We start from the raw sequence: 12,314 nt of genomic DNA, 5'->3' as shown, positions 1-12,314 counted from the left end.
AAAAGAGTAGAAGCCATGAAAGAAGAAAGACAAACGCACCTCGGGGGATATATTTAACGTTCGTTTTAAAGACCGGTCTCGCGTTCAAAAAAAAATTTTCTTCTTTTATTGCTCGATAAGAAATCTTTCCTTTTTTAAAAAGTCTTCCCTATTAATTTTCCAGTAACCAGTTAGTAGAAAATCGTCTTCCAACGTGATTGTACGTAATATAATTCGTTTAGACGTTCTATTAGAAAACGTTTATTAACGACGACGTTTTGTCTCTCATAAATTCGTACGCGTGACGTGACGACATTGACGTATCATTCGGGTTATATTTCAAAACTGACGCTGATATTTCGAACGTCGTGACGTCGTCGAGGAACATCGAATAGTGGAAGACCTATTCCGCAAACATTGATACTCTCTAAGTCGTAAAGCCTTTACTAGTTTTACTTTTCTGCTTCGTTTTACCTTTTTTATTATCTTTAATTCTGATGTAAGGAAACAAAAAAGAAAAAGAAAAGATAAAGAAGAAGAGGGTTCTTACGACGGTCCAACGTATTCTCGAGCTCGAGCTAATTAGTAACCATTATCTCAATACCGACCGTGCAATTAATTACAACCCGTTGGAAAGCTTGTTAAGCTTTCCCCACCGATACTTTTACCTATATATCTTTCACTCTTTCTCCTTCACCTCTTTCTACATAAGGCGTATCGTCGTAGGTATTGCATATTTGACATTTAAATGGTAATATTAAATTTTAGATTGATAAAATTGCTTTGCTTTTTAAAATCGAGAAGGAATCACAATCTCTCGGAGTCTTTTGTGTGTTCGTGGAAGGAAAGGAAAGAAGCAACGACCGCAGGCAGGGCGGTCTACCACTTTATGGCAATCTCGACTTCTCATGGTAGTCCTTGAAATGAGTCAGAACCAGCTGAACGTCGTCGTTCCGGTTCGTCACGCATATTCTTGATTCTTCTTGTCTCCTTATAGAGTTAGAAATACGCCTGGTAGCGTCAAAGTATACACTGCCAAAATTATACGATATTCTAAAGATCTTTAGAATTTTAATGTAATATTGATTTAGAAATAGTTCTTTTTCTCGTTGTTGGATAAAGAAGAATCGGATTATATAGAAGTAGACGGCGTAAACTGCAACGGCAACGTCCTTTTTATCGAGTATAATCCTCCCATAAGTATATTCTCAACACGATATATAAGCATTATACGTATACATAGTACGGGGGCTACGTAACGCTATATATGTATATGTGTACACACATATATCTCCTATATATCTATATGGGACAAGTCGGATTCCGGTGTTGCGCTTAAGAGGATGAGAGCCACCGTTCGAAACAATCCGACTAATTTCCACGGGCCTCTACAATCGGCCAAGGATCAAGAGAATAAGGAGAAGATAGTCGTGGCACGTCTCTCGTCGCTCGCAAGGATCTGGAGAGAGAGAGAGAGAGAGAGAGAGATAATCCTCTGAACCACTCGAGATGCCATCGTCCTTTCCTCCTTCTCCTCTCGTTTCGTCCTCGCTCGAATACGAGAACGTGGCTAGCGTGCTGGCACGGCTACTTCGTCGCTAGATCTCCGATTCGTGATAATGAATGGATCGTGCGATTATACTCGAGCTTAATTAATCGGATCATACGTGCGCGTTGACTTTTCTAGAAAGAAAAGTCAAAAACAAAACAATTTTTTCTAAAACAGGAAACAGTTTGTACATTCTTATTGTACGCTATTGTATTTAATATTATCACCTAGATGTGCGTTATCGAGGAAAGCACATTCATACGTTCGTTCATTCGTTCATTCATTGGGTTTTACGTAAGAGAGCAGTTCTATCTGAAATTGAATTTCCGGTGTAACGGATCAACAGTGTGGCTTTGACCGACCTTCAATTGCAATAGGAACTCGCGGCTCGTATGACAGAGGCAAACGAGTCGCGTCCGTTTTCTCAATATTTACCATCATCGCGGAAAGAAAAAATTGAACTCGCGTGAATGAAGATTAATGGGATTACAAATGTCCTGTTTTCCGTTTCTCTGTCATTGGATTAGAATTTTCTTCTTTCGCGAACTCGCGTGTATTACTCTCACGAGAGTCATTCTTCTCATCCTTTATCAGGGCTTACATGTTTGTAGAACTTTCGCACTCTTATTATTCGCCTTTTCTCTCTTACGCGCTTAAAGAATTTACCGTGAATTTTAAACTTGCAAAAAGAAACGCGGAAAAAAAAAGAAAAAAAAGAAACAGAAAATTCTCATGCGATTCTTTTCTCTTTCCCCTCCTCCCCTTCCCTTTAGATTCGCGCTTAATATCGTCTCGTTAATCCTCGAAGAAATATTTCTCGCGCAGGGGAAATTCTCGGCAGAGGACGATGGAAAAAACGAAAAAGAAGAAGAAAAATAAAGGAAGAAGAATAAAAGAGAGATTGTATCCCTTCTCTTGTCATTGTCGAAAATTTGACAAATTTGTATTTCCATTCAGTATCATCGTCTTTCCGATTCTCTTTTTTACGTTCATCGATTACAAAACGTTTGTTATATGTGAATCTACGTATACGATTACGTAAATTCCCCGTCGTAGATCATTCAGCGTGAAAGTTTGGATTAGGATAAGTATCTATCCTTAGGAGGAGGACATCCTTCTGAAATTCCATCGGTACGGTACTTGCGTGGGATCTTGAAGTGCAAAATACACATTTGTTCCTATTACAGTTACGGCCCCGAGCAACTCCACGGTCTGGAGTGGCGTTCTTAAAGCGCACTTTACATGCACTCGCGTATAGTAACGTTCCTGAAGATCCTGTCATTGCTCACTCGTGGATTCTTCTTTGGGCCCACTTTCGTATTCGAACTTACTCCCCCCTGGATACTTTCGTGAAGGCATCGTACGCTACTTCTCCCCTGAGGCCTCTTAGCTTTTTCCGGTACTACGTCAAACAAGATAACACTAAAATAAGTATTTCATAACCGAGAGTACGTGTTCACTTACCGAAGCCGCTTTTATATTTTACTTTCGGTCTCACGATATACGACAGATAGTCCTCGATAGTCACGATATAGACAGATAGTTATAGAACTTTTAAAAATTTATATACAAAGATGAGCTTGACAGTTTTTTGTCAATAAAAATTTTGTTCGCTTCATAATTAGAAATGCGATTGACACATTTGCGAAGAAAGAAAAGAATTCGTCACGCTGCCTGACTCACGATCTTTTTTTTGGTCCTTCGTGAAATATGTGACAGGGTCAACTACGAAGTGTATGAATTATTTTGGCCTTAATGCGTTCGGCGCCTTCTTCTCTTGAACGTATTGTCTGGAACGTTGTTGGTATGCGAGTAGTGGAAAAAAACAAAAAAAAAAAACAAAAAAAAAAGAAAAAATAAATGAAACAAAAAATGAACGGAACAAGAGAAACTCACGAAGGTACTAACAGAGATGCGTAAGCATATGCACGTGGTAGTCGATCGAGAATTGCATTGCGTCATTGCGTAAGATTGATACGAGAATTTGATCGAGAATTCGATCGAAAATTCTTCGAAGTTTTGTTGTTTGTGTCGATGAGATGGGACAAAAGGGAAAGCTAACTCGCCGAAAGAAGAGTCCTTGGAAAAGACGCGAAACCGTTAAGACGTTAACTGAGACGTGTACTTACTACATTAATTCTTTCGCTTTTTCTTACTTTTCTCTTTACCTTTGTATTCGTTTTCCCAAGTTTTATATCATTTTAATGAATCTTTCTTCGTTTAAAAACGTTTGAGCACATATATATAAAAGAAGCTCCTAATTACGTTTATTCGAAAGTAAGGAGAGCGTCGGGAAAGTCGAAAAAATACGAATCTTCTGGCGACTTTTACGTTTAAATGCTTGTCGGTTTTCCTTTGGAAAGTGGCCGCGAAAGTTGATGCTTTTACACTCTTCGACGAAGCAACCCCTTAAGCAAGCTGCTCCATAGCTCTTACGCGTTAACACGTTTAAGAAACTTTTCGTCCAGACGGCACCTCCTCGTACCCTAAAAATACATTTATCGGACGCAAATAGCATGGTAAAAGCCGGATGCTCCCACGTCGTCGTTGCCGAAACGTTACGATAATAAAATTTGATCATTTAATGGGTGACGTGTTTAACGCGATTACGTTCGAGTAATCGACAGGGCCTGTTGTGTAAACACGACTTACGAAGATACTATAGTGTAGATTATTATTATTATTATTATATAAGGGAGGAGAAAAAAATGATAAAATTTAAAGGAACGAATATACTTGGCATCATCGATACGATATAAAAATCGCATAGCATTAAACGATCGTCGACTCGTACGAGAGTAAGCAGAGCGTCACTCGATCAGCATAACATTAAAGCAACGAGGCTGTCGTCGTCTATCGGAATTATCTAGAGCGCCGGCTCTATTATAAACGGACTTATCGTACGTTCTAAAAGTTCTCGGTAGTGACAAGAGATTACCGGATGCGGCACGATTTCCTTTCTCCTTTCCTAATGTGTCACGAGAGTGACACGCGCTAATTGTTTATCGAATTTGAATTGGATTACCAGCGGTAAGTTTCGAAGAACTTGTCTTTTTTCCTTCTCAAGAAATTTCCCTGAAAATCCATTCGAATGAACCGCGAACACGATTAGGTACTCGTATGTGTGTGTGTGTGTGTGTGAGAGAGAGAGAGAGAGAGAGAGAGAGAGAGAGAGAGAGAAAGCCGAAATCAGTCGTGTTGCGAAATCTTTTCGTTCGTACGAATTTCGTACAGCTGCTGCGAGCAATTTCTCTCTCTCTCTTTCTCTCTCTCTCTCTCACTCACTTCCCTCGCAGCTATCCTTTATGAGGAATTATTTGCACTGGTTGACGCTAATTTTCGCGCGTCGACGGTTAATACGACGGGTAAATAAGCTCGCCGTGATAATCTTTTTCTCTTTTTTTTTTTTCCTTTTTGTCATTTTTTTCGTCGTCGAAGAAAGCCTGCGGCTTGCTTATTCGACGAACGAACGAAAGGATATATCGTCAATTTCTTGATTACTCGTCTTCTTCTCCAATGGAATTAATCTCGCTAGTACACGATTAATGCTCTTTAGTATGATATAGAAGGTAAATACGTTCGTTTACCGAGCAACAAATTGTTCCGAAAATAACGATCTTTAAAGTAAATTCGAAGGGAGGAGTAGATAGTTATTAGTATACATGTGCTCGATCGATGATGACATCGATCGTAAAGATCGAGGAACGTGACATAACGGGCGTGTAACGCGTCAGTCATCATCTCTCGAGGTGAATATAATCGATAATTCATTCCACTCGGCATCGAGTCACGTTCCTGTATCGGTCATGTATGCGTACTTGCGCGTCTCCATCGTCGCTCAATCGACATCCCACGAGAAATTTCATTAGAATACGAAGCTATCATTTCGACGAATTTCCTATTTATACTTGAAACCGATTTGCGCCCTCCCCTTCTCGTATACGTACGCATTAACGGTGAAACTTACGACTCGACGTAGAACACAAAGTATTAAGCGTTAATGAGAAATAATGTAATGAATTATGCTAATCCAATGCCGATAATAAATGCGGAGTAGGAAGCGGAACTTTTGTTCCAAGAAGTTCGAAGTCGAGGAAGTTTTGGTATTCGCGCCACGTACGTTATAACGAAATAAAAATAAACACAAGAGTCTCGCACGATTACGTCACTCGGTCGATCTTGGTGGTGCGTCGTAATATAGATATACGCGTATAACACGTATATAGATATACGCGCGCGGCACACAGGGCGTCGTCGAATACAAAACCTATGATCCAACGAGCCTCAAAAATTCTTCGACCTCCAGTGCGCGGCTAAGTGTGCTTAAGGAAGAACCGTACAAAGAGGAACTCTGAATGCGGGTGGTCGATTGCGTCCCTGAAAGAAAAAAAGAAACGCGTCTTCGTCGTTACATTAAACGAAGCGCAATCATGGAGGACCAAACGAACTCGTGAAGTATTGAAATTATATATAGTGCTCCGTTATGTTCCATTTATCGTTATGTCGTCATAATTTTTAAAACAACTTCCTACCGATATTCCTTATTTTTTTTTTTGGACATCTCCTAAATTCCTAAATAATAACCGTTTTAATGGAAAAAGCGTGGATTTATTGAGCATTTATTCGCCTGGCGCTGCGTGGGCGATGATACCAACATCTTTCCGTTCAGATAGGCACCACATCCCGGATGCTAAAACGATAACATCTCTTCCTCCACATTTCCTCGCGCCTGCGTTTACATTCAGGCAGACACGCGCGCACACGTGTCCTTAAAATTTTTCCTTCCAATTTTTCCCCTGGCCTACATTCGCAATTGGCGAATGAGCAAAATTCAACGTCCCCTTTCGTATCGGTCCGAAAACAATTTAGAGAGAGAGAGAGAGAGAGAGAGAAAGAGAGAGAGAGAGAAAGAGAGAGAGAGTGAAAGAGAGAGAGAGAGAAAGAAAGAGAGAGAGAAAGAAAGAGAGAGAGAGAGAGAGAGAGAGAGAGAGAGAGAGGATGCTTTTTCTAAGGTCTTCGCCTAAGATTTTACGCTTAGTTTCACCCATTGTTTATGGCACAAGTTCCATCCGGGATAGGTCGCGGTTAATATCGAGTCTGGGCGCGCCGGCAATCTTCATAGATATCACCTTAGCGAGGAGCTCCGCTATACGATTTCGTTATTTGTTTCTTCTCCGATTTCTTCATAATAAAAAATATCATTAAAATTGTCATTATTAAGAGTAAAGTAAGAAAATTAATATAATCGTACGACTATATTTTATAAAAAGAGAGGCGAATAATAATTTTATAGGAGTTTCGTAATGGCGGGAACGAAGCTCGTCCAACAATTCCATCGGAACGAGGAACGAATCACGAGGGCTTTTAATTAAACCAAAGGGCCGACCGTGTGCGAAGTAGAAGGGACAAACTATCGCGTCGTATCGTTTGTATCGTCGTTTTCGTGACTGTCTGTGAAAGCGACGGGTCAACGAGCCTGCAAAGCTTATTCCATTCTAAATGACCGAAGCAGCGCGAGATGGTTGGATTGCTAGTGACAGGTCGTAGACGTAAACCCACCCGGATCGTAGCTAACGCACTGCTAACGGCAGATTCCAATGAAAGCTTTCGCGTTGTCCCGATTACGTGAGCCATCCGTCGGCCATCTTTCTCGACATTTAATCAAATATCATGAGAAGAGAGAGAGAGAAAGAGGGAGAGAGAGAGAGAGAGAGAGATTTTATCAGAATTGATAAAATATTCGATACTTGAACGTTTCACATCTAACGCGAACATATCGTGTAAAATATCGTTCCTTTGTTTTCCCTAGGGAAAAGAACACTTTGAAAGGATCGAAAGAGAAAAAGAGCGTCTAGAAGAAATCGTCCTATTTTCTTAGAAAACCTTTTAAGGTTACTCCCTTAGGAGGAGTAGAGCCCACTAAATTCGTGATCTGAATGAAAGTCAACGAAGGCGGCTGAGCGGACCCTTCGGTAGCGAAGGAATTCAAAAAAGAGCAGGAAAAAAACGTTAGATGACTGCGGTCCTTCGAAGGGAAGATTCTATGGGCATGCAAGCCGACTGAATCTCGGTGGTAAACCCGCTGCTAGACAGGCTTCCAGTCAATTAGCTCGCGGTAGAGACAAAAGGTTCGCCGACCATTCGCTCACTTTTTTCGCTATAATCTCGGCATTGTTTCCAACATGGACTCTTCGTTTCTATGTATATATGCATAACAAGGATCTTTAATATCGAAACGCAGAGTTATCGACATTTCAAAATTCGAGCCAAACGTTATGATAGATTTTCTCGTCTTGTCAATTGATAACTTTTAAGAATATATAGTTTCCAAAAATGATCCAGTGTTTTATGGTCGAAAATCGGCCGCTCAAGCGACAGCTATTAGTCTTGGTCGTAGAAAAGGAGGGAGAGAGAGAGAGACGCCAACTTATCTGCGGCAGACCTTAGGCATAAAAGTTTTCTTGCCTGTATGTGTGTGTGTGTCTGTGTGTATGTGTGTGTGCATGCGCAAGAGACAAAAAGAACGTGCCTTCGCTGGTATTTCAAAGAGACCCAAGGAATAAGGATGGATGGGTGAAAATGGAAGGTTTCATCAGCCGGAGTAGGATTGAATGGAGCTGCCGGAAAGAAAGACAGAGGGAAAGGAGAGAAAAAAAGGGAGGGGGGAGAGAGAGAGAGAGAGAGAGAGAGAATGTAGACGCGCGCGCAAACAAGAGAAGGGGTAAAGGGTGGTAGAGAAGAAGCGGGAGAAGTTCTCCTCCGCTTGGTCTGCTTTCGTGAAAACGTCGAGCTTCGCAATCGGTTCCTTTGTCTGGTTTTGCAAAGAGAGAGGACTTCCCTAGCGGTCTTCAACATTCTTCATTCATTTCCCTCTCTCTCTCTGCCGCCTCATCGCTGATACGTATCACGAATGATAACGCGCATCTTTGCATAATTGGTTCGTGTATATTAGGACGTGTTTTTAGTTATTTCATTTATAAAAGATCTTTCTTATTTTTCCCCTACGTTTCTTTAGTAGGAGGACCAAAATGTAATCCGTTGGGATCATTAGGAAATTGGTTAGGTGCTTTCCACGGCGAATGATTAATCGCATCCTAGAGAAAGGGCTTGCGCCAAGCTCAGTAACTCATCCGGTACTTTTCTCAAACGCGCGATGAACTTTGAATCGGCGTGCCACACCAGCCGGTTTCTTGAACCGTGAAAATTATGGTATTCTCTCTCTCTCCACGTTTTGTTTCGTTCGATGCTACACAATCGTCATCGTCGAGGTCGACAGAACGGCCAAGGATCTCTCCAGGAGGGAGAAATTTTAAAAGCATCGTCCTCGTGTCCGACGAAACGTCGATCATATCGGGAATGCACTTTTAACGGTACTTACGTTAATAGCGGGGGACGCTCGCGCTCTTGGCAAATGCAAGACGACGTTTTGATTTCGGTGCATAAAGAATGGCTGCCGAAAGAGGCCGGTTTTGCGAGAGGCATTATGAAGCTCTCTCTCTCTTTCTTTCTTTCGGTGGCTCGGTCGGTCATAGGGCTTGGCACATTCCCAGGAATCGATCTGGCTAGATGCTCTTTCGGATAACAGCTAATGTCGAGGTTTACGCTCCTTTTCGACGTCGAATACGATGGTGGTAATCTTTAAGACAGTTATTCGAATCGAGTAATTGGATACCGAATTCTATAAACGTGTTATAAGCGATAACGAAACGTGAGAAGTTAATAAGGATACGCGGTGAACGTCTTCATCTCGAGGTCGCAATCGCTCCAACGAAATTTTGCCAAACTTATCGAAAGGCCCTTCAGCATTGAAATCATTCGCCATTCGTTAGTTCGATAAGGAAAACGGAAGGATTTCTATTGGGGAGATTAAAAGCGTATCGCTTTAAAGGCAAACTCGAATAAAACAGTACCGCGTACGCATTAGGTGCTTGGCATTTTTTTTTAAACACGCGAATAACCATGCGGCGTGCGTCTTGACCTCCTTTTTTTTTTGATCCCGTGAACAACGACGAGTGCGCTCGTTCGTTCATTTTCAAAGGACTTTAACGAACCTCGAGCACCATTTAAAAGAAATCTCTGCGGTTAGCCGACTAAATTGGTAGAACCGAGCAGGCCGACGTTAAATCGAAATCCGGAGAAATTCGTAGACGAATTTGTGTAAATCGCGCGAATATTCTTCCGTAAATTCGTCCGGGAGGTAGAAAAGATATAAAAGATAATAGGTTGTTGACGCGGTTTAAGAGACGACCCACGACGAATCGAAAAACATCGCACGCGCCTTCCCGCGAGAGCCTTCTTCGGCATAGAGTAATTTCAGATAATCTCGGAGTTAAGAAGGAAGAAAGAAAACGCGATCGATTTCTCGCGCGTGCATTCGCCAAAATTATACGGTTCGGCTCGCGAACGGATTATTATCCTCGTTAAGGGTGCGCGAGCTCTTGTACGCTCGCAATCTGTTCGATCTCGAAAAAGAAAGGGAAAGGGCACGAGCCAACCGAGGAAAAACGAAGGGGGAAATTTTTCAACGAACGAACCGTCGACATCGTCCAACACGGTCCAATACGTATACGTATACGTATGAGCGCACGAGCCTCAACAGGAAATCACAACCTAGGTAGCTGGTAGGACGTAGAAACGTTCGATCAGAGTGCAATGCTGTGTTCGTTGATCGGGTCAAGGCATACGAGATATGTTCCCTCGGTGAATCGAACGAATTCTTGATCTTTTATACGGGAAAGAGGAAAACTAGATGAGACTACTCCTCGTAAAAGCAAATTTTCATTATCGTCGAAGGACGATACTATATGAGAGAACAATCCCTGATAAAGGATTCTCCCGTCGATATTCGATAATGATTTAAGCCTGGCCATTTATTTTTGAAACGATCGTAATTACGGGGACATGGTACGGCTATCTATTCTGCGGACATGGGTACATCGGATGGGAGGTGCACGTTGGGAAGTTGATGCACGAACTCGAATTCCTGCTGGTATCGAACATAATCCGATAATATTCGTGGCTCGAATTTCATAACCGTCGCGTTACTATCCGCGAAAAATCGCACGTGACCTCGCGTAGAACATTTTTTTTCTTCTTTTCTTTTTCTTCTTTCTGTTTTTTTACCTTTCGACGGATTTTTTTTTTTGTCAAGAACGAGGACAGTACGATTTTTGATCGAGAAGGACATATTTTTGGAAGGAAAAGTCTTCGAAGAGAAAGGGTTAACTACTACTCGCCGTTTAATAGGTAATTAACCGAGAGTAATGGAAATCGATTGATCGAACCGAGAAGGCACATCCCTTTGAAGGGATGTTAATTGATTCATGAATATTTATGTCTAACGAATTAGCAACGTTGCGAAATGCAGAGCTAACTCTCTCTCACTCTCTCTCTCTCTCTCTATCTATCTATCTCTCTCTCTCTCTTTCTCTCTCTATCTCTCTCTCTCTCTCTCTCTCTCTATGTCTTACGGTCGTCTTCCTCAAATCGATGACCATTTGCATGGCTTTGCGCCGATGAAAATCTTTTTTCGATCGTTGTTTGATTCCCTCGAAAAAACGACGTGAAATATTCTTGTAATAAATTTCGTCGACTAGTCTTACAATGGCACGAGGAGCTTACACGTCCTCGTTCGCGAATGCTCGACTCCTGTAATTGGACGTTCAGATCTGGGCTCCGAACGTCAAGCTCGTCCTGTCCAATCAGAAGTTTAAAGAACCCGTTTCCTTTTAACGAACGGGATCGTGGGGGTTCCTCGTTAGGGACCGCTCTAGATGCGAGGCCAGTTCGTCCAAGAACGATTTACATATTCATGCGGTTCCAAATCTCCTTTGACGAGCCAAACATTTTGTGGGAAGGGCCTTAGACCGATTAACGCGAACCTAATGACTCCTAGAACTTGAACTTTGAAAACGATTAAGGATCACACGGTATTCTCTATGTCGTGGCCGAATTTCGACTCATCGCTCGAAGTTCGACGACCCACTCTGATTCTTCCTTTTCTCTAGACGGAAATATGGGTGCATGGCATTGGACATTGAAGTTTCGCTTTCGTCGGTGTAAAAGCCAACGCGTTCCTTCGACGTAACGCGGCACGTAACGCGTAACTGTCTACCCACGCTGACGTAACGAGTTGCGGAACCACTTTGCAAGTGAAACTTGTCTCGCCATAAGGAGCAACATCGTTGATACGAATATCTGGAGTCTGGGTCAATGTTTCGCAAAGCGAGAAAGAGATGCCCGTTATCCCTTCGATCATGTATATTAACTCGTGAAATATAATTTATTAATCCAAGGCGTATTTGAAGATCAACGTTAAAACGATTTTCATTATTTCTCTGCGTATTTCCTACTTAACGTTCTTATACACGGGGGAGGGGGGTGGAGTTTTAATGTAATGTAACAGCTGATATTGCCGCGAATAAATCCTTTGATTGACTCACCGAATACTAAATCTCGTTAATTTTCAGGTCGTTGGTGATTTTCCTGTGCGTAACGTCGTTATACGTCGGCGACACTTTTGCCAAATACGTGAGTATCTTTCTTTTCTCTCGACGTTTTTCCTTTTCTTCGTTGGTTATGTTCGAGGCTCGCGTCGTCGAAGGTTCGAAGGTACGATACGCTCTCGTCCTTGACGATAAAGGTGCAACAAGGGCTTCGACGAAACGCGCCTTGGCAACATTCCTTCAAGTTTTATTGCTCGGCCATTCTCGTCCGATGGCGGTTCGAGTTTCACCCTTCCCAGTCCAACCAGTCAGATACCTAATCTCGTAGCAATTTACTTTTG

At 42.0% G+C, this 12,314-nt stretch overlaps 1 protein-coding gene across 6 annotated transcripts in view; it reads left to right on the top strand.

The window, feature by feature from the left end:
* Positions 1-12,314, top strand: part of Ppn (proteoglycan-like sulfated glycoprotein papilin) — a 52,330-nt gene that overhangs the window by 19,699 nt on the left and 20,317 nt on the right. For all 6 annotated transcript variants that reach the window (XM_085661743.1, XM_085661746.1, XM_085661745.1 and 3 more), the window contains exon 2: positions 11,998-12,058. In XM_085661743.1, coding sequence (XP_085517869.1) covers positions 11,998-12,058 — 61 coding nt within the window. The remainder of the gene's footprint in view (positions 1-11,997; positions 12,059-12,314) is intronic.

Source organism: Vespa mandarinia, chromosome 16 (genome assembly GCF_050613455.1).
Source record: "Vespa mandarinia isolate Hongniang chromosome 16, ASM5061345v1, whole genome shotgun sequence".
NCBI lineage: Eukaryota > Metazoa > Arthropoda > Insecta > Hymenoptera > Vespidae > Vespa > Vespa mandarinia.
This window is presented reverse-complemented; position numbering and strand designations above follow the sequence as displayed.